General features: G+C 39.3%; 1 protein-coding gene across 1 annotated transcript in view; it reads left to right on the forward strand.

Moving 5' to 3' along the window:
- LOC126194666 (beta-galactosidase-1-like protein 2) overlaps nt 1-23,380 on the forward strand; it is a 95,137-nt gene that overhangs the window by 19,263 nt on the left and 52,494 nt on the right. Inside the window, exons 2-4 of the mRNA XM_049932867.1 lie at nt 1,410-1,611; nt 14,786-14,971; nt 18,727-18,868. Coding sequence (XP_049788824.1) covers nt 1,410-1,611; nt 14,786-14,971; nt 18,727-18,868 — 530 coding nt within the window. The remainder of the gene's footprint in view (nt 1-1,409; nt 1,612-14,785; nt 14,972-18,726; nt 18,869-23,380) is intronic.

Genomic DNA, 23,380 nt, shown 5'->3' on the forward strand with positions numbered 1-23,380 from the left:
ACTGAGCACATGGCCTATTCTCAGATTTCTCTGGTTAAGCTGCCATTCAGAACAGCTTGTGGAGGAACTTGACAAGTAACACAGATTGTGTGTTGTTTAGCCCATGAAATTTCTCTTCATAATTTTAAACACATTTGGTTCTTGCAGCCAAAACTCACTTGCTATATTATTATTAGAAATTATCAGACCAAGCATCATTTTACAATGATATACGTTTTGTGAACTTAATACAAGGAAGAGATTAGTCATGTAAGTTGGGCCTTGTGGAGTCACCAGCAATGACACATGGTTCAGATCAATATTAAACTGAATGACCCCTTTACCTGCTTGGACAACTGGGGTAGGTTAGGGACATGCAAGTTGTCAAAGCGGCATCCAATTGAAAGACATGCACCAGGCCATATAGCCAGACAAAGTTATTACTATTTTTATTAGTCATATATACAGATGTATGAATATGCAGGTATGTTTAATGAGGAGAGAACAGAACAGTTGATGAGGAGTGGTCATGTTAAAGGAACTTCCCCAGCATTTGCCTGCTTCGAAACTGCTGAACGTGAAAAGAACAAACAGTTATCTATATCAATAGGTGATGTGTCAGATGTCAAACACACACTTGACACACAACCTCAGGTACAGATACCTGTTTGTTCTCTTGATGGTCAGAAGTTCTGAAGTGGGTATATTAATAATACTGCCATATTGATATGACATGACATGAAAAATAAACAATATATGAATTTTTGCGATGTAACAATGGTTATTAACTGGTAGTAAAACTGAAACTGGTAGTAAAAGTAACACTTAAGAGCTGTTGGGAATTGCCTTCAAATATATTTAATAAATTGAGACAGAATTGCTGACCAGTGACACTTCAGGAGGTGAAACTGGTAGTGTTATTAGTAGAGAATGAGAAGGAACTAGCTAGATTGAATTTTCCATTGCTACAAATGGCAGTTACTCTGTAAATACTAATTTATGATCATAACCATGTGACTTGGAATGTAGAAGATCATCTACAATAACAAAGAATCGGATTTTAGAAATACTGAAGAGGGGGCAGCAGCTCATGTGGGTAAGAAGGAGCTAAGAGCCAGCCATCCAGGCACTTGAGTAAAGGAATGTAAGATTCAGAACAAATTTCTTCAAGTGTAATTCATCAAAAACTTCTGTGGCTGTGTGGGCATCAGTAGAACACTCAGGTGGTGAGAAGGGTACAAAAAAAATAAAAATAAAAAATAAAAAAAAATCACTTTCCAATTCAGAAAACTGAAGAAAATCCTAACACAGTGAATAAATTAATAATACAAATTTTCAGTTGTATAATTTTTTTTATTCTTTCATTAATAAGTTTCTATACTTGACATTTTATGGATGCACTAACCCATCAATATTTATGCTGCTTCCAGATGAAGAGCTACAGCCAGTTCTTACATACTACCAGGGCTCGTCAATAGAGTCTGGACTTGTAGCAGATGCTGATGGTTTTCACCTAAACAACAAGAGTCTCACTATATTCAGTGGTGCACTCCATTATTTCAGAGTTCATCCTTCCTACTGGGAAGATCGCATAGCCAAAATTAGTGCTATGGGACTGGTTGCTGTTGAGACGTAAGTTCACATTTACATGTTCTGTATGTCTAACTCGTATCTCGCAGAGAACATGTAAGTTTGTGTATGATGCTTCAAAATATAAATTTTTTTGTGGAAAGTGTTTGTAGCACTGGTTTCATCATAAAGTGCACACTGGGTACAAGAAAAAATGAATAACCAGAGCAAAATTGTTGTACATCAGTACTAAAGAAGAAAAATGACAACAAATTATGTTCAGTTTTGATGCAATGGCTGTAATATAAATGGTGACAGCTACAGTTTGGTGGCTAATTATTTCAGCAGTCAAGTCTTAATAATGGCAGCAATTATATGGGCCAGAAACAACTATCAAATATAACTGTGTTAGATTTAGACAATGACTGTGTCACCATCAGACATCACAACCAAATTCCAATTTATAATGAGATTACAGAAATGATTACCCTCAGAAAATCAATAGTTCTTCATGCCATGTCCATATTTCTTGTAAAGTATTAAAATTTTGAGCTTGATTGACAAGATTTCTGTCAGGGTATTTTTGTAATCTGTCACTCACTAAAGGTATATTTCCTGACAAACTTAAATATAAAGTAATGACAGTTGTGTACAAACACAGAAATAAACAAACACTCTCTAATTCCCCTGTTCAAAATTTTTTCAGCAAGTTGCTCACAAGTAGAATATTTATCCGTCCCCCTACTCCACCTTTCATTTTTCCTACCTTCTGAATACCTTTGGTTGTGTAAGTCATAGAAATGAAACTGAGAAACAAATATTTTGTGACACTAATGGTATGCCTCCGCATAATTGAGATTGTGTTTACAATAGCTTGAACCACAGGAGTAAAACTAGAGTCAGAATGAAGTGATTAATTAATTGATTAATTCATACTTTGAGTTCTGTTGATCTTGAAGGAGATTTTTCAGTGATGTGGTTAAGTCAAGTTATACATTAATAAACACAAGCAGCTATTGCAGACTACTTCCGTGGAGGATATTAATAACCAACTAGTTCTTATCTGCTCACATTATAGCAATTACTTCTAAATTACTTTATATGTGTTTAAATGTCATAGCAGAAAACTTTGAAATAGGCCACTTCTACTTCTCAGCTGTCATTTTAATCTAATACCTCAAAGTATTTATTACACACATGCTGCTATCAGCTACATACAGGACGTATACTGGCAAACTCAAGATCTGCCTAAAACAAACATTAGTATCAAGTGGAATTTACATATCTGAGTCCATATATTGTGATAAACTGGTAAGGGCACATAGCTTATATGGAATTATTTTTATTACTAGTGTTGTGAATTGTACAGTTCACACTAAATTCACTGTTATTAACTACAAATACTTTCATGGGGCCTATGTGTTGGTATGACACTCGCTGTAAGAGGAACATTGAAGTGCCAAGGTGTCGCCTATCAAGTACACAAGACAGCTTTCCAACAGTCGCCCTAAAAATGTACAATCAACTGCCTCCAGAAGTGAAATCCCTGCCACCTGAATTATTTTGGAAAAAAATTGCTCAGGACTTAAATACTTTTCTGGGCTTAGCTGCCGTGACCCTGAAGATAGCAAAATACTAAGTGAATGTATGCAAAGTATGTTGGCAATCCTATCTTAAGGTACATTGAGCTGCTAGGTTTGGTACCTGATCTGCTCCATAAAAAAAGGATGAAGATCAGAGTTTATTCTCCCATCCACAGCAAGTTATTTGTAAGTGGACACAAACAAAAACGATCACCATCTCTGGCCACTGAGGACAGACTGTGAGCATCTGTGCATGATGGGTGAAGCAATGTGGGTGGTGGGGGTAAGGAGGAGGCTGGGATGGGGAGGAGGAGGGATATTAGGGTGAACCCCTCGCCACCCCACCACACCTGTATAACCACCCATTGCACCTGCCCGTCCTATCCTGTCACCACCAAATCCCTTCATGTTCCCACAAGCTGCACTTTACTGTACACCACCCCTACCCCGCTATCTCTCCCCCTCCCCACCCTCGCCTCCTCCTTACCTGCCACCCACATTGCTTCTCCTATCATGGGCAGTTACTTGCAGTCGGGCCTCACCGGCCAGAAACAGTGGTCACGTATGTGTCAGTTGTGCTTACATGAATGTGCGTGTGTTGTCTACTTTGGAAGAAGGACATTTGGCTGAAAGCTCACATGTTTAGCAGTCTTTTTGTTGCGCCTATCTGTCACTCAACATCTCATCAGTGTGGTGAGCAGCAATCTATCGTTTTTCTGTTATAGATAACAGTGTCAGTGTCATTGAAAAAACGGCTGAAGTTATTAAAACTGAACAAAGCTCCAGGGCAATGGAATTGCTACCAGGTTCTACACCAAATTTTCAGCTGAGTTAGTACTTTTCTTAACCATAATATACAAAAGATCTCCACTGTTCCCAGTGATTGGAAGAAAGAGTAGGTCACATCCAGCTACGAGAAGGGCTGCAGAAGTGATCCACAAAACTGCCACACAGTGTCATAGACATCCATTTGATGTAGAATATTCTGAGATCAAATGTAATGAGACATCTCAGACAGAATTATCTCCTCCATGTCAACCAGCGTGTATTCCAAAAACACCAATTACGTGAAAACCAACTTGCGCCTTTCCCCCACGATATATTAAAAGCCATGAATCTAGGCTGTCAGACACACGCAGTGTTTCTTCACTTCCAAAAGGCATTTGACTCAGTACCGTACATATGCTTACAATTGAAAGTATGTTCACATAGGGTATCAATCAAGATTTGTGACTGGATTGAGGATTTCTTGGTGGGGAAACACAGTTTGTTTTCTTGAATGCAAAGTCATCAATAGATGTAGAAATAACTTCAAGAATGCTCCAAGGAAGTGTGTTGGAACCTTACATTTCATGTTGTATATTAATGACTTTGCAGACAATACTAATAGTAAACTCAGATTTTTCACAGATGATACAGTTGTCTATAATGAAGTACAGTCTGAGAAAAGCTGTGCATATATTCAGTCAGATTTTGATAAGATTTCAAAGTGATGCAATGATTGGCAGCTCACTTTAAATGTTCAGAAATGTAAAATTATGCACTTCAAAATACAAGGAGAACCATGGTATTCTGTGACTACAGTATCAATGTGTCACAATTGGAATCTGTCAACTCATACAATACTTGGGTGTAAAAATTTTTAGGGATGGGAAATGGAATGTTCACACAGTCTCTGTGGAAGGTAAATCTGTTGGCAGGTTGTGGTTCATTAGCAGAATACAAGGAAAATGCAATCAGTCTATGAATGAGATTGGATACAAAACACTAGTGCAACCCATCTTAGAAGACAGCTGAAGTGTGTGGGACAAATATTAGATAGGGCTAACAGGGGATATTGAATGGATGCAAAGAAGAGCAGTATGAACAGCCACAAGTTTGTTTGAGCCATGGGAGAGTACCATGTAGATGCTGAAAGAACTGAACTGGCAGATGCTTGAAGACAGACACAAACTAACTTGTGAAAACCTAGTTAGAAAGTTTCTAGAACCAACTTGAAGTGATGAATCTGAGAATATAATATAACCCCCTATGTTTCCTCCCGTGGGGTTCACGAGGTCAAGATTAGATAAATTACAGGGTGCACAGAGGTCTTTAACAAGTCATCCTTCTAGTACTCCATATGTGAATGGAATGGGAAAAAGCCCTAATAACTGGTGCAGTGGGACATCTTTCTGCCATGCACTTAACAGTGGTTTGCAGAGTATAAATGTAGACGTAGGTGTAGAAGTACAGCATCATCTGAGAGGTTAGCAATATTTTACATCTCTTTCATGTCCTAATCAATCAGCCAAAGCTTCACCTATATGATAAGTTGTTACCATTGTTCATTGTGTCAGTCTTTGAGAAATAACCCAAGCCGAGGATGAAGCATTCTGTAAAAGACATAAATGCAGAGCTTTGACAGATTGGGGCAATCACACATGGCTGTGACTGATGTGTCATCACTCATAAGGTCACACCACATACACAGCATGGTCTACATCTGAATGTTTCCAGTAAGAGGATATTTGCATGACTAATTTTGTTTGACCCCCCACAGTAACACTCCCAACAAGAGTAGGACATAATACAACAGTGAACAATAACTTATTTCTAAATTTAACTGTCTTTTAAAAACAAACATCAAGTCCATAATAAACAGTTTATCTACCACAATGGTCAAACAATAGCAATAAAGCATGTGCTGATTTTCAGGTTCAACTAAGAAAGTAAAATTAAAACTTCACAGAATTTTTCAATACTCAGAGAGAATTTATAGGATAAAAAATGGGAATAACGAAGGACACACAGTAGATGAGAAATTTAATTATTGTCTAAAACTGTTCTTAAAACATTATTAATCCTATTGTCCTTTACAGTGGGTCAGGGATATTTACAGCAGGAACTGAGAAAAAGAGTGGCTAACATCTGGAATCAAAGTACATTGTACTTGGTAGAGAGAGCTTAATTTAATGCAAAGGATGAGATCTAATATAAGCAGTATTGTGAAATTCTTCATCACATTATAAAAAGGCAAAAACCATTTACTATGCACAAAAATTCAAAATTCCAAGACAAAGGCAAGGAAAATTTGGAGCATTATTAGGGATGGGATGGATAAATTTGGAAAGGCACATGATATTCAACTGCCAGATGACAGCAGAGGCAACACATATGAAACTAAATCCAAATCATTGGCTACTAACTTCAATGAATACTTTGTAATAGTAGTCCTTTCCAGGTGGGAAGGAGTGCCTGGTCCCCGGCATGAATCCGCCTGGTGGATTTGTGTCAAGGTCCGGTGAACCGGCCAGTCTGTGGATGGTTTTTAGGTGGTTTGCCATCTGCCTCAGCGAATGCAGGCTGGTTCCCCTTATTCCACCTGAGTTACACTATGTCGGCGATTGCTGCACAATCAAGTTCTCCCCATACGCATACACCACCATTACTCTACCACGCCAACATAGGGGTTGCACTCGTCTGGTATGAGACGTTCCCTGGGGGGTCCACCAGGGGCCAAACCACACAATAACCCTGGGGTCAGTGTGGGGCAGCGGAGGAGTGAAGTGGACTGCCGTAGTCGTCGTGGGGTTGTGGACCACTGCGGCTGCGGTGGAGATGGAGTCTCTCCATCGTTTCTAGGTCCCTGGTTAACATACAATACATACAATACCATACAATAGTAGTCCAAAATATGGTGACAGAATGGTCCATCAAAAATGGATCCAACAAACTTATTTACACAGAAAATGAATACTCCACCATCAGATGACAATTTTGCCCACTCCTCTGCTACAAAGACCCAAAAATCATTTGTCAATAAAAAGTAGTAGCTCTTCTGATGTTGGTGGTATCTCAGCCAAAGTACTAAACTCGTAACGTGACTTGGTAGTACCAAGCCAAGGTATATTTCCTGAAAGATTGAAATATGCAGTAGTAACACCAATATACTGATGTGGAGATAAGCATCTGACCTCTAATTATAGACCCTCTCCCTGTTTCCCACGTTTTCAAACATTTTTGAGAAATTGGTTTGCAATAGGACGCTGACCATTTTTCTTGGTATAACCTGTTAACAGCAGCTCTGTTTGGCTTCCAGAAAGACTTCTCTATCAACAATACAATATGTGATCACACAAACTCAATTCTAGGAATGCCAAACAAGAAAAAATATCATTTTGACATTTTCTATGATCATGCAAAGGCCTTTGGTTGTGTAGATCATAAAATTCTCCTAAGGAAACTAAAATGGTGTGGCAGTAGATGTCTTCCCCCTGAATTGATAAAACGTGTTCTTAACTATAGAAAAGAGGGGTCAAGTTAGTAAATGATTAAATTCAGAGAGGGAAAACGTTCAGCATGATATGCTGCAAGTTTTGGTGTTTGGCTCACTCATGATACTGGTCTGCATAAATGATTTACTTGAGACATTGAAGAACTCTTCAAAAATGTAAAGTTTTATGATGACATGAATAAACTGACAAAAGGCCCAAACACATCTGTGCCAGACACAACCAGGAGAATGGTGGAACAGCCTTACAAATGGTTCACAGCCAACAGTTTTAACACTTTATAGTACAAAAATTATATTATGTAATTTCAAAGAAATAAAAATGACTTACATATACCTGAAATACAGTCAGTGGCTCAGTGTTAAAGTGCCACATAATAGATCCAAAGGTCTCAGGTTCAGTCTGCAGTCAGTCCTAGACTTTTTAGCTGTCACTTATCACTTCTTTGACCTCTGGCAATGTTTATTAATGTGAAATATACTTAGTTACAGTGTGATTTAGAGGTTACTTTAAATTGTAGATCCTCTTATATCTGGTTGGGTAAGTCGGTTTGAATGTCACAGGAAGGCAACAGCATACCACCTTCAATAGGACCATGCCTAGTAAAGCACTGTGATGTTCAAACCAACCTTCAGATTGATAACTCCCTTACTTACTTACTTGTTCACAAGTACTAATAGGCATAAAACAAAAAAATGAAAATTCCTGCTTCTATGTGCAGTTCACATTTCCATTATCTAGGTGGTAAAACATGCCTTTTATTTGTGTCTATTGGTGGTACTACACTTTGACCACCTGAAGGCTCTATGTATGAAGTTCTTGGGTATTCAAATGGATAAATAAACTGAGGTGGTACCAGGACATGAACAGGCTAACCAAAAAGCTCAGTTCTGTCTTATTTCTCATTGTGTTGACCTGAAGACAGGATCACCTGAGTGCTGTGTACACTTTCACTAAATTCTCTCCTATGGCATAATCTAATGGGGCGTTGCAACTAAAATGAAAGAAGTATTTATTCAACAGAAAGGTGCAACAAGCATAGAGTGTAGTTAATGATTGAATATCTTGCAGAAGCCTCGTCAGGGAGATAGAGGATCTTGCACTTACATTTCAATACATACACATCCTAAAAGTATTTGTGTTTAAAAACAAGAGTGAATTTAGGAAGAACCTTCAAGTCACAACCACAATACCAGAAATAGAAATAATTACCAAATTGACTATACATCAGTCTCTGGGGTAGAGAATGAAGTTTTATATTCTGGTGCAAAAGTCTACAACAGGCTGCCAGCAGACATTAGGCAGAAAATAAAACATCACAATAATTTAAAAAGAAAGTAGAAGAATGCCTCATTAGACATTCCTTGTTTGACGTATTAGATGAAAATGGCAGCTCAGTAGTGCAGGAGGAGGAAGAGGATCCACAGCTTTTTTAAAGTAGCACTTCTCACATACACATCATATACAAATTAAAATAATCATTGTTTGAAAATATAATATGGACAAATAAAAATCTACTCATGGAGGTGGGAAAAAATTCATAAAACATCTGCAAACATATGAGTTTATGGAACCAGTGGCTCCTACTTCTGGCAGAAGGGTTAAAGGGAAAAGAAGACGGATGAAGAAAAACAATTGGTAAGGTTTAGGAATGGGAAGAGTTATGGAAAAGATGTTCAGAATATTGGGTTAGGGAAAGCATAAGAGCAGAAAGCTCAATGCATTAGACATGGTAGACAGTTGGAGGGGGGGCTGACAGACTGGAAAAAACGAAAAACAAAAAAAGGATAAAATATTGCAAAGAAAAGGAATAGTTACTGAAAAGAAATGCAAAGACCACAGAAATAAATTTAAATTAATGTAAACTTAGACCATGTGGGTGGCAAGTACCAAGCATGTGTTGTAAAGCCAGTCCCTACCTGTGAAATTCTGAGAAACTTGGGTTTTCAGGAGGGAGAATCTATACATCAGTTTCTCAGAATTTCACAGGTGGGAACTGGCATTACAAAAAGTGCTTGATTCTTGCCACCCATTTGGCCTAAGTTTAGGTTAATTTACATTTATTTCTGTGGTTTCAGCCACACCCTTTGCTTTGCTCCATTTTATCTCTTATTATTTTATTGTTTATTTTCTAGCCAGTCTATTTTTCCCCATACCTCTCACCTCTCTATCAATTATAATGAATGCACTTAGCTTTCAGCTCTTATATTTCTTTCATGATGTTTTCCTCAGAAATCTCTGTCTTGGTTATTAATGTGTCTTCCACCTTTAAGTTCTCTGGTTTTCAAATCTCATTCAGTATATGTGTGAACAGCCAGTCTTTCCTTTTTATCTCATCCAATAAGTCACCCTTGAGATGAGATTCTAAACTTTATCAGTCCTTATCCTTCATCCTTCTTTCTTTCCCTATTGTTATACCTTTGCATAAACAGGGGGATAGATCTGATGTCAACAATTACCGTCCAATCTCCCTTCTAACAGCTTTATCCAAAATTTTTGAGAAAGTAATGTATTCAAGAGTAGCTTCACATATCTGTAAAAATGAAGTACTAACAAAATGTCAGTTTGGTTTCCAGAAAGGTTTTTCAACAGAAAATGCCATATATGCTTTCACCAGTCAAATTTTGAATGATCTGAATAACCGAACACCACCCATTGGGATTTTTTGTGATCTCTCAAAGGCTTTTGATTGTGTAAATCATGAAATTCTGCTAGACAAGCTCAAGTATTGTGGCATGAGTGGGACAGTGCACAAATGGTTTAATTCGTACCTAACTGGAAGAGTGCAGAAAGTAGAAATAAGTAGTTCTCGTAACATGCAAAGATCAGCACATTCCTCAAACTGGGGAACTATCAAGAATGGGGTTCCACAAGGGTCAGTCTTGGGTCCTTTGTTGTTCTTATTATACACTCCTGGAAATTGAAATAAGAACACCGTGAATTCATTGTCCCAGGAAGGGGAAACTTTATTGACACATTCCTGGGGTCAGATACATCACATGATCACACTGACAGAACCACAGGCACATAGACACAGGCAACAGAGCATGCACAATGTCGGCACTAGTACAGTGTATATCCACCTTTCGCAGCAATTCAGGCTGCTATTCTCCCATGGACACGATCGTAGAGATGCTGGATGTAGTCCTGTGGAACGGCTTGCCATGCCATTTCCACCTGGCGCCTCAGTTGGACCAGCGTTCGTGCTGGAAGTGCAGACCGCGTGAGACGACGCTTCATCCAGTCCCAAACATGCTCAATGGGGGACAGATCCGGAGATCTTGCTGGCCAGGGTAGTTGACTTACACCTTCTAGAGCACGTTGGGTGGCACGGGATACATGCGGACGTGCATTGTCCTGTTGGAACAGCAAGTTCCCTTGCCGTTCTAGGAATGGTAGAACGATGGGTTCGATGACGGTTTGGATGTACCGTGCACTATTCAGTGTCCCCTCGACGATCACCAGTGGTGTACGGCCAGTGTAGGAGATCGCTCCCCACACCATGATACCGGGTGTTGGCCCTGTGTGCCTCGGTCGTATGCATTCCTGATTGTGGCGCTCACCTGCACGGCGCCAAATACGCATACGACCATCATTGGCACCAAGGCAGAAGCGACTCTCATCGCTGAAGACGACACGTCTCCATTCGTCCCTCCATTCACGCCTGTCGCGACACCACTGGAGGCGGGCTGCACGATGTTGGGGCGTGAGCGGAAGATGGCCTAACGGTGTGCGGGACCGTAGCCCAGCTTCATGGAGACGGTTGCGAATGGTCCTCGCCGATACCCCAGGAGCAACAGTGTCCCTAATTTGCTGGGAAGTGGCGGTGCGGTCCCCTACGGCACTGCGTAGGATCCTACGGTCTTGGCGTGCATCCGTGCGTCGCTGCGGTCCGGTCCCAGGTCGACGGGCACGTGCACCTTCCGCCGACCACTGGCGACAACATCGATGTACTGTGGAGACCTCACGCCCCACGTGTTGAGCAATTCGGCGGTACGTCCACCCGGCCTCCCGCATGCCCACTATACGCCCTCGCTCAAAGTCCGTCAACTGCACATACGGTTCACGTCCACGCTGTCGTGGCATGCTACCAGTGTTAAAGACTGCGATGGAGCTCCGTATGCCACGGCAAACTGGCTGACACTGACGGCGGCGGTGCACAAATGCTGCGCAGCTAGCACCATTCGACGGCCAACACCGCGGTTCCTGGTGTGTCCGCTGTGCCGTGCGTGTGATCATTGCTTGTACAGCCCTCTCGCAGTGTCCGGAGCAAGTATGGTGGGTCTGACACACCGGTGTCAATGTGTTCTTTTTTCCATTTCCAGGAGTGTATATTAATGACTTGCCATTCTATATTCATGAAGAGGCAAAGTTAGTTCTCTTTGCTGATGATACAAGTATAGTAATCACACCTGACAAACAAGAATTAACTGATGAAATTGTCAATACTGTCTTTCAGAAAATTACTAAGTGGTTCCTTGTAAACGGACTCTCACTGAATTTTGATAAGACACAGTACATACAGTTCCGTACAGTGAATGGTATGACGCCATTAATAAATATAGACCTTAATCAGAAGCATATAGCTAAGGTAGAATATTGCAAATTTTTAGGTGTGTCCATTGATGAGAGATTAAATTGGAAGAAACACATTGATGATCTGCTGAAACGTTTGAGTTCAGCTACTTATGCAATAAGGGTCATTGCAAATTTTGGTGATAAACATCTTAGTAAATTAGCTTACTACGCCTATTTTCACTCATTGCTTTCATATGGCATCATATTTTGGGGTAATTCATCACTGAGGAATAAAGTATTTATTGCACAAAAGCGTGTAATCAGAATAATAGCTGGAGTCCACCCAAGATCATCCTGCAGACATTTATTTAAGGATCTAGGGATATTCACAGTAGCTTCTCAGTATATATACTCTCTTATGAAATTTGTTATTAACAACCAAACCCAATTCAAAAGTAATAGCAGTGTGCATAACTACAATACTAGGAGAAAGGATGATCTTCACTATTCAAGATTAAATCTAACTTTGGCACAGAAAGGGGTGAATTATACTGGCACTAAAGTCTTTGGTCACATACCAAATAGTATCAAAAGTCTGACAGATAACCAACAAGTATTTAAGAAGAAATTAAAAGAATTTCTGAATGACAACTCCTTCTACTCCATAGAGGAATTTTTAGATATAAATTAAGGGAAAAAAAACAAAAAATATTTTAAAAAAATTAAAAAAATAAAAATAAAAAATAAAGAAAAACAAAAAACACAATAAAATAAAGTTGTTATATTAACTTAAGTATGTTGTTAAATTGACCTAATTATGTCATGTATTGGAAAATTCGACTCGTTCCACATCATTACGAAATAGCGTATTCATGATCCATGGAACTAGTATTAATCTAATCTAATCTAATCTAACCTGTTCTGCAGATGAAGGTGTCACTGACTCAAAAACCTCATGTTTCCACACCTTTTATGTGTTCTCTCCTGTCACTGCTTGAAATGCATTCTTTGGGTCATATTGCAACTCACTGAAGCTGGCCCTGAGCTGGCTTATATGGCAACTTCTGGTGTGGTCTTGTCAGATGGTGCTCCTGATGATAAGTGTCATCTGAGAAGTGACACCAACGCAGTAGACAGTAATGTTACATCATCTACCTGGTTTGCATAGCAATGTCAGGTAGAGCCAGTACAAGTGTCATAAATCAAGTTACACCCTTCTGTCATCCATATTGCCAATTTATTTTCCATTAATTACGTTTTGTTCATTTGTATTATTTTTTAGCTCCCACATGCTATAGCAAATCAATTAGATTCACTTCAAAATACATGAACAGAAGTAATTTCTGACAGTTACTTCTGTTTGTTCATTTACATAACAATTCTTTCTATATTACTAAATGTCAAACAATGGATACTCCAGGTAGGAATATGAACAATGTAGGGAAAGACACAGATTTACTTCCTGTACAGATGACACATCAAGTTGCAGACAGCCACAGCCTTCATCAGTAAAAGACACACACGTACACCTCATGCATACATTTCTGCCAACTCCAGCATCTTGGGCCAGAATGGCTGGGTGGTGTATGCATGAAGTATGCCTGCTTGTGTGTGCATATGTATGTGTGTGTGTGTGTGTGTGTGTGTGTGTGTGTGTGTGTGTGTGTGTGTGTGTGTGTGTGTATGTGTGTGTGTTTTGCTGACAAAGGTATGGCCAAAAACTGTATGTCAGCGTCTTTTAATTGTGGCTGTCTGCAACTTGACGTGTCTTCTGTATGGGAAGTAGCAATCTATTTTTTCCTACATAGTTCATATTAAAATGTGATATGTAACATGATATAAAAGTCACAAATTTGTGTAAAAAAAAAAAAAAATAGAATACATGCCATTCAGTTAATTTAAATTGAAACTTCTTATAGCTAAGTACTTGGTCACAACATGTGTGTGAATTTGAGTTTAAATTGCAAAAACATTGCATTAAAAATGTAACATTTAAGCAATTTGTTAGTATTAAAGGAAAATTCAGTTGAGGAAACAAATGAATTATGAGACAGAATTGCTAGTCAACTCTTATCTTCGGATGGCTAAAGTGTCGTACTGCCGATAGAAACATATAAAACACATGTTTTATTATCTAGTTAATGGGAGTGGAAACTTTAAACATTGCCCACAGAAGCAGGAATTTTCATTTAACATGTGCAGATAATGCCACATTTTGCACCTTGTAATAGTCTTAATTGTAATATTAATATCAGAGGAAGACAGAAGGGCTGTGTAAGATAGAGTACCTCTGCACATGTTTAGAGATATTAATGAAACCCACAAATAAGCTAACATATGCAAGAACCACAAACTGAATTTTTTTGAATAAATGTAATTATTTGCTAAGTAGAAAGTTTTCATGTGTATTGCAAAGAATTTATTAAAGGCCAATAAGAACATGTGATACCTGAGGTTTACCTAGAGTGCTTGATAAATAGTATATTTACAGGAGCCCAGAAAGTTTCGAAATTAAATTTGTAACATTTTGCTGTCTGATATATAATGATTCAAGTGATGGTACCATCTTTCTTTGCTCTCTGGAGTACAAGAAGCTTCAATCTGGTTGTAAAGAAAAAAATGGACCATTTATTAAACACATAAAATATTATATGAATCCCTTGCTAAAACTAACACAGCTTTATCTGACCTTCACATATCAATGCATACCTTTTAAGGAAAACATTACATGTGACATATCAGCAATATTTCAAAATTTTTATGCTTGCATTTCAAACTTTTCATTTTTCATTTTATTTGTGTTTATAATACAAATTTCTGTAACATCTGAAATAGATGGTCTAAATGCCAATATGTTTTTAGGTATGTACCATGGAACTTACATGAACCTGAAGAGGGTGTGTATGACTTCGGAGATGGAGACAGAGAATTCTCTCCATTTTTGGATCTGGACTTATTTATTCAAAAAGTTTATGAAGCCAATCTTCTAATGCTGATACGACCAGGACCATACATATGTGCAGAGTGGGAATTTGGTGGATTACCAAGGTACTATAAAGTTTATGATTACATTGTTACTGAATTATGATTATCAGTATACAATGAAATCAGTACATTTTTATAATGTTGTTGAGGTAAGAATGTGAAAGCTTAATGTTGAAGATTCATGTCAAGTCAGACTTTGAGTAAGACTAGAACTAAACTCTAATTTGTATATTGACCTGAAGAGTATGAACCTGCATCTCAACCAGCCAGACATGACCTATGAATTAACAACTAGTTGCAAGAGGAGTAGAGCCCACTGCATGTGATTTATAGGTGTCATAGATTGAGGTTTGACACAGAACTAACCCAGCTTAAATGTTGAGTTTAACAAATGGATCACCAGAAAATAAATTTAAAAAAATATTTATTGATGAAAAATCCAGGGTGTACTATAACTACTTACATGAGGACAGATCGCAACTCACCAAATAACTTGCCAAATACTCTTTATTTTTCCCTTTTATTTCCCCCTCCTTTCCTCTCTTTAGGCACTTTTCTGCTGTTTAGCACCTCTCCTGTCAGCAGAGTAGTGCTCTATCTTTTAAAGAACTGAATTTAATTCATAATACAGTACATGTATAACTAGACAGAGTACATGAGCTAAACTTATGTAAAGCAGAATATGCCTGCGTAATATCCATCATGCATGACATTTCCTCAGTTATTTACAAAAAAGACAAATTTGTGAACCAATGACTACCATTAACAATACAGATTCTGTATTGCAATATACTGAAATATAATAGAAACACATAAAGGGCATCACTTGTTTCCAGTGTAACACATATTTACATGAATAAGATTAAAGGCACTTAAATGAAGTGAATTTAGTATCTGACTAAGCCACAGTCCTCCATCATACCCATGCCCCTAGTTATGCTATTCACACAGAAATCATAGGAGAACCTCTGGCTGAGGTGTTCTGAAATCATAGATTGATGCATCAGTGACAATCAGAGTCTGAGCCAGGCCTCAAGATGTGCTCAGGTAACCTAATGGTTTTGGTGAGAGCTCACAAAAAAGAATGAAGTTTGAATCACTGCTTGCACAGATTTTCAATTGTCATGTGACTAATTTTTGACATGCAGATAAAATAAAAATAAGAACCTGTAGTGTCTACTAGTTCATAATATTTTAACGTGTGTGACAGTTAAAAGCTTTAACCAAGACACAATGTTTTATTTATCTTTTTGTGAAGTGGCTAGACAACAGCTTGTTTAAGTCTGTCTGGAAAAATACCACTACGAAAATGTTATAAGATATGTAACTCAATATCTTATACAGTTCAGCTGAGCAACATTTCATTATGTTAGTGATTTTCACATCTAAATAATATGCAAATATTTTGAAATAGTTGTCATTGATGATTAATTTGTTGATTATTTTTAGGTAAACACACAATAATTTTCCCTTAGGAGTTTTGAGATTTTGATTTGACAGACTGTAGTTAGGTAGAGTATTTGTTGTATCTTCTGTAATTAATTTGGGAAGTACAGATACAAACTAATAGTTTCATTCTCGCAGACTGTACCCCCTTTCATCTGTAAATTGTTATGGCTATAAACAATTGTATTTTTTGTATTTTTGTCTCTACTTTTGATGTTTAGCACATGGAAAGATGTTACATGTCATATATTCTGATGTCTAGATTTACTGTTTACATAAACTATCCCATTTTCCATGTAAAGTTTATTTACTTAAGACCTAATTGAGTAAAGCAGAAGTGCATCCATTCAGTTTCTCTATTTTAATGATGATCTACTGACAGATATTATACTAAGGCAGGTATTTCATATAATTCTGCTAATCTTTGCACAAAATCAGTTGTTCTTATTCATTATTTAACTGTCCTTTCAATTTTTCTCTTATTTTTAACTGTGAAATTATACACTTTTTTTTCCTTGCAAGTGTCACTGCTTTAGATACAAACTGCCCTGAGAAAGCCTACTTGTGAAGTTTCAAGAACCAGGTTTGACTGATGGCTCTAGAATATACTACAACTTCCAATGTACCACTCACATTGGGATCATGAGGACAAGATTAGATTAATTACAGCATTCACAGAGGCATTTAAACAATCATTCTTCCTATGCTCCATATGTGAATGGAATGAGAAGTAACACTAATAACTGGTACAATGGGGCATACCCTCCACCATGCACTTCAGAGTGGTTTGCAGAATATAGATGTAGATGTAGATGTGACACATACATTTGTACATATAGAAATACTGAACTGTGGGAAATGTGAAAAGGACAGATTGCTACTTACAACATAGAGGAGACATTGAGTGAGAGACAGACACATTGAAAAAGACTGCTAGATATCATTAGCTGTCAAACTGTCCTTGATCAAATGTAGACAAAACACACACATTCAAACATGCGTAACTCACACACATGTGGCGACTGTTGTTTGCAGGTGCTAAAACCTTAATACAGCTATGACGGGGTTGACCTTAAATCTTTGTTGGGGAGGATAGTGAGGTACAAAAGGAGGCTGAGGGGTTGGATGGGAAGGGGAAGGGTTAGCACAGCAAAGATGGGGAAAGATGCTAGTACTGCTTGTGGGAGCATGCAGGCTCATGGTGGGGACAGGACAGTTGGCTGGGGAGGCTGTGCTGCAATGGAGAGTGTGAGGGGAGAAGTAAAGAACAGGAAAGAACAATGCAGAGGCACTGTCTGGATAGAAGGTATGTATGACTGCAATGGGAGCAGGTACAGGGATAGGTTGGTGGAGGACAGGGACAAGAGAAGGTTGAAATGAGAGGGGTTAGAGGAATGAAGTAAATGTGGCAGGGAGAGTTCTCACCTGAGCAAGTAAAAAAAGCTGCTGTTGGTGATAAGAATCCAGATGGCACAGACTGTGAAGTTCATTGAAGCTAAACACATTATGTTGAGTGGCATGCTCAGCAGCTGTGTGGTCCAGCTGCCTCTTGGCCACATTTTGGTGCTGGCCATTAATGCAGACAGACAGCTTGTTAGCAGACATGCCCTCATAGAATGTCACACAGTCATTACAACTAAATTGTTAGATCACATAGCTGCTTTCACAGGTGGCCCTGCCTTTTATAGGGAAGAGGTGGTGGTTTTGGTTAGTGTTTAACGTCCCGTCGACAACGAGGTCATTAGAGACAGAGCGCAAGCTCGGGTTAAGGAAGGAGTGGGAAGGAAATTGGCTTGCCCTTTTAAAGGAACCATCCCGACATTTGCCTGAAACAATTTAGGGAAATCACAGAAAACCTAAATTAGGATGGCTGGAGACGGGATTGAACTGTCGTCCTCCCGAATGCGAGTCCAGTGTGCTAGCCACTGCGCCACCTTACTCGGTCATATAGGGAAGAGATGCCTGTAACATGGTTGGAGTAGATGGTAGTGGAAGGACATATGATTCAGGTCTTACATCTAGGTCTGATGCAGGGATATGTGCTGTCGGACACAGGATTGGGAGCAGCAGTGCCTGTCTGCCACTCAACACCTACTCTGTGTGTGAGCAACAATCTATCCTGTTCATATTGTTGTTATTTTATTTTGATTTTTTTATAATTTCAACTGTAGGAAATTATTCTCATCATGTAAACAGCCTCTGAAACAACAGTGTATAAAATTATGTATTTATATTATTTGCAGGTTAAGTAATATTGCAAATTATTGCAGTATACAATTCACTGTTTGTTCTTCATAAGTTTTTAGCATACCAAATTATTATTTTAATGAGGTAATATAAATCTGATCCTGATGCCACCTCTGCTATTGCAGTTGGTTGTTGAGAACACCAGATATCAAAGTCCGAACATCTGATGAGAAATATACTTCAAAAGTAAAAGCTTATTATGATAAGCTCCTACCAATTATTGCAAAGTGGCAATTTATAAAAGGTGGACCCATCATTGCAGTTCAGGTGGGTAGTGAAATGAAATTCAATTTATGGTTAATGAAGCTCTTTAAAAGGATTTTAACAGTGACCTTCACCATAATTAGTTCATTTTTTTTTGTCTGTGCTCTTGTGTGTCTTATCTATCGTGATAATTCTATAACTTCTTCCATATTTTTCTCTCCTATGAATTTTGTTTAAATCCTGATTAATTCATGAATTATGTATTCCTCTTAACTCTTGAGCTTTATATTCTACTGCTCTGGCTTGAAAATATTGCAACTTTAGCATTTGAGAAGATCACATTGATATTTTACGCCAAAAGTTAAATAAATCCATTTATATAATGAGGACTGTGCCAAATTTTGAATTACAATCAATGTATATGGTATATTTCACACCAGGGTGCTCATATTCTACATATGGAATTGATGTATGGGATGTGCTATAGGCAAGTACTTGCCCTTCAAAAAGAGCAGTAAGGATTCTGTAAAAAGAAGTGTTTTAAGAGCAAGAAATTACTGATGTTTCAATCATTGTATCATCATAAAATTGTAGTAATCTTAAAATACGAGCATCTCAATTATATAAACAGATGTGTACATGTTTATGACATGATGAGGAATGCTATTGTTAAGCAAGGAATATAACTTAGGCTGTTTACGACAGTTGCTATTATATGGTTATCAGACTTTCTATGCCATGGAGGAAATAAGAGAAAGTTGTTTGATAACATTTTGAAGAAGTTCCTTACTAATAAGTGAGTTTATAGTACCAAGAATTCTTTTCAGAGAATTCCATTGTCTTCTCATTTGTACTATGGTAGCTAGAAGTAAAAGTTTCATTCACTAAGTAACTGGAAATGCTGCATAAAAAACTTTGGTAATATTTATGCTTCTTTGTTATTTTTTGGTAGTGTCATAGAACTAAAATCAGATGGGCCTGGCATGTCTGCCTCACAATGGGATGCTGGGAACCTGAAACAAGATGGTGGTATCCTTGTAGGTTTGCAATAATGTGGAGTGGCAGAGTGTCATCAGATTTCTGTTAGCTGATTATATATTCACCATTAGATGGCAATGCAATATGGTGAAAGCTGTCTGAGTCTGTGGGTTTAGTGTTGTAGGATTGCCAGATGCAATGATGTACAATATACCACATGTAATAAGCACTATTTTATTGGTCTGAAGCACACATATATACACCTTCTTGATTCTTGATACATGTGTTTATCATATCGCCCGCAACCACTGGCTGCTCACAAAGAATTTGCCAAACAAAGATGTTACACACGACTTGGTTGATAGTCGCCACATTAGCCCCCCCCCCCCTCCCCCCGCCCACAGCCCACAACTAGAGTGTGGAGCACAAACACAAATATAAGGGCATACATGTAAAGGAAGCACCCAGGGGGGAGGGAGAGGGTGTTTAAACAGAAACAATACATTAAATTACATTAGTAAATGAAGTCCTCGAGCCAGCGAGAGGGGCAGGTGGTCCTGCCCAACTGGGCGAATCCTCATGCAGTGGAAGTATCTGTGGAGGGGACAGTGGGTTGTGAGGAGCTGAGGTAGTGAACCTGAATGCCTGTTGTGGTATGAAGGACTTTTACTGTTGATGGGTCAGTACCAACAGGCAAGGGGACAGACTGGAGAAGATGAATGTGGGTTAAGTTGTCATTGGGGAAGCTGGCTCGTTCATAGAGTACAAACACATTATCCAGATGCACAACAAAAAATGCTTTAGAATTGCAAATGAAATCAGTGTTCACACTAACTACCACTTCCGTATAGGGGTTGACCGAATCTCTACACGAGTCATAGTTGGCGACGTCACACGTTCCGAGGCTGGCCACTGATACATCACTAAATCCTAACAGGGGAGAGGCTGCCTGTAGGAAGGGGAGTCATAAAATGCGTTACTCTGTAGGGGGATGTTACATGCACCTGTAGCACTGTCACATGACTGGGAGTAGGTAATGTCACACGTGCGGGAATGGTCAACACTCACCAGTGGACCGTCGGTAGATGCCTCATGCGAGGCAGATGTAGCAGTGGGTGGGGGCTGACTGGGTAGGGTATCGGGCAGTTCTTCCAGAGACCACACTGGTTTGAGGTGGCAGACAGATACGGTTTGAGGTGTGCCTTTAACGAGCACTTCGAAAGTGTCGTTATGCCGTGATACGACTCTGTGTGGGCCTGATTACAGATGGCTGAGTGCCCGTCAGATGATGTCATTGCGCATCATGACGTGAGTGCATGATGCCAAGTCCTTATGCAGGAATACGGGAGGGAGGGAGTGCGGTTGAGGAGGGGGCAAGCGAATGTTAGTGATTAGCTCCTTCACGTGCCCGACGAATGTTGAGTCGCAGATTTGATCCGGAGGGAGTGAAAGCTTGACTAGCTCTGCTGGGAATGTGGGGGGTTCTCTGTAGAGTACTTCTGCCAGAGATGCACCAAGGTCCCAAACGCCTAACATTAGCCATGGTAAGGCTTTGGTTCACTCACCTCCGTGGCACATCAGTGAAGCTTTAAGCGTTTGGTGCCAGTTCACAAAGCTGCCAGAAGAGGGTGAACTCGAACTGGTGGCCTGGTCAGTAGTGATAGAAGCTGAGCAGACAAAGCACGAGATCCACATTAATTAAAGGGCTCAGGCCACCATGTCGGCTGTGATAGTAGTGAGGGGAATCATCTCTACCCAGTGGGTAAACCTGTCAATGGTGGACACACATGCACACGCCCAACTGTGACATTGTTTTATCACCCTGGGCCAAACAAAATGTTCAAATACAAGATGTGCAGTGGCACGTATGCCAGGGTGTACCAAATCGTGAATACTATTAAAAATGTCCCGGCGGAGAGGTGCAGGAATCATCAGACATATGCGTCTTGTTGAAATGTCACATCAGACAGGTGACAAGAATCCAGGAAGTGTCCATAACTCTAGTTTGAGCCCTGTCTTACCATAGGAGTGCAATGCAGTGAGTTCAGTATCATCTGTTTGCAATTTAGGGAATTCACTGAGGTCCAGTTGTGAAGATAATACTGACACACGAAATAAAAAGTCAACGATGATGTTGTCTGCCCCTCTGACTTAACGTATGTCAATCATAAACTGACATATGAGGTAAATCCCCCTGCCATGAACCATGGACCTTGCCGTTGGTGGGGAGGTTTGAGTGCCTCAGTGATACAGATAGCTGTACCGTAGGTGCAACCACAATGGAGGGGTATCTGTTGAGAGGCCAGACAAATGTGTGGTTCCTGAAGAGGGGCAGCAGCCTTTTCAGTAGTTGCAGGGGAAACAGTCTGGATGATTGACTGATCTGGCCTTGTAACACTAACCAAAACGGCCTTGCTGCACTGGTACTGCAAACGGCTGAAAGCAAGGGGAAACTACAGCCGTAATTTTTCCCGAGGGCATGCAGCTTTACTGTATGGTTAAATGATGATGGCATCCTCTTGGGTAAAATATTCCGGAGGTAAAATAGTCCCCCATTCGGATATCCGGGCAGTGACTACTCAAGAGGACGTCGTTATTAGGAGAAAGAAAACTGTCATTCTACGGATCGGAGCGTGGAATGTCAGATCCCTTAATCGGGCAGGTAGGTTAGAAAATTTGAAAAGGGAAATGGATAGGATAAAGTTAGATATAGTGGGCATTAGTGAAGTTCAGTGGCAGGAGGAACAAGACTTTTGGTCAGGCAAGTACAGGGTTATAAATACAAAATCAAATAGGGGTAATGCAGGAGTAGGTTTAATAATGAATAAAAAAATAGGAGTGCGAGTAAGCTACTACAAACAGCATAGTGAACGCATGATTGTGGCCAAGATAGACACGGAGCCCACGCCTACTACAGTAGTACAAGTTTATATGCCAACTAGCTCTGCAGATGACGAAGAAATTGAAGAAATGTATGATGAAATAAAAGAAATTATTCAGATAGTGAAGGGAGACAAAAATTTAATAGTCATGGGTGACTGGAATTCGGTAGCAGGAAAAGGGAGAGAAGGAAACATAGTAGGTGAATATGGATTGGGGGGAAGAAATGAAAGAGGAAGCCGCCTGGTAGTATTCTGCACGGAGCACAACTTAATCATAGCTAACACTTCGTTCAAGAATCAGAAAAGAAGGTTGTATACATGGAAGAAGCCTGGAGATACTGACAGGATTCAGATAGATTATATAATGGTAAGACAGAGATTTAGGAACTAGGTTTTAAATTGTAAGACATTTCCAGGGGCAGATGTGGACTCTGACCACAATCTATTAGTTATGAACTGTAGATTAAGTTGAAGAAACTGAAAAAAGGTGGGAATTTAAGGAGATGGGACATGGCTAAACTGTCTAAACCAGAGGTTGTACAGAGTTTCAGGGAGAGCATGAGGGAACAACTGACACGAATGGGGGAAAGAAATACAGTAGTAGAAGAATGGGTAGCTTTGAGGGATGAAATAGTGAAGGCAGCAGATGATAAAGTAGGTAAAAAGACGAGGGCTACTAGAAATCCTTAGGTAACAGAAGAAATATTGAACTTAA

This window comes from Schistocerca nitens, chromosome 7 (assembly GCF_023898315.1).
Source record: "Schistocerca nitens isolate TAMUIC-IGC-003100 chromosome 7, iqSchNite1.1, whole genome shotgun sequence".
Lineage (NCBI taxonomy): Eukaryota > Metazoa > Arthropoda > Insecta > Orthoptera > Acrididae > Schistocerca > Schistocerca nitens.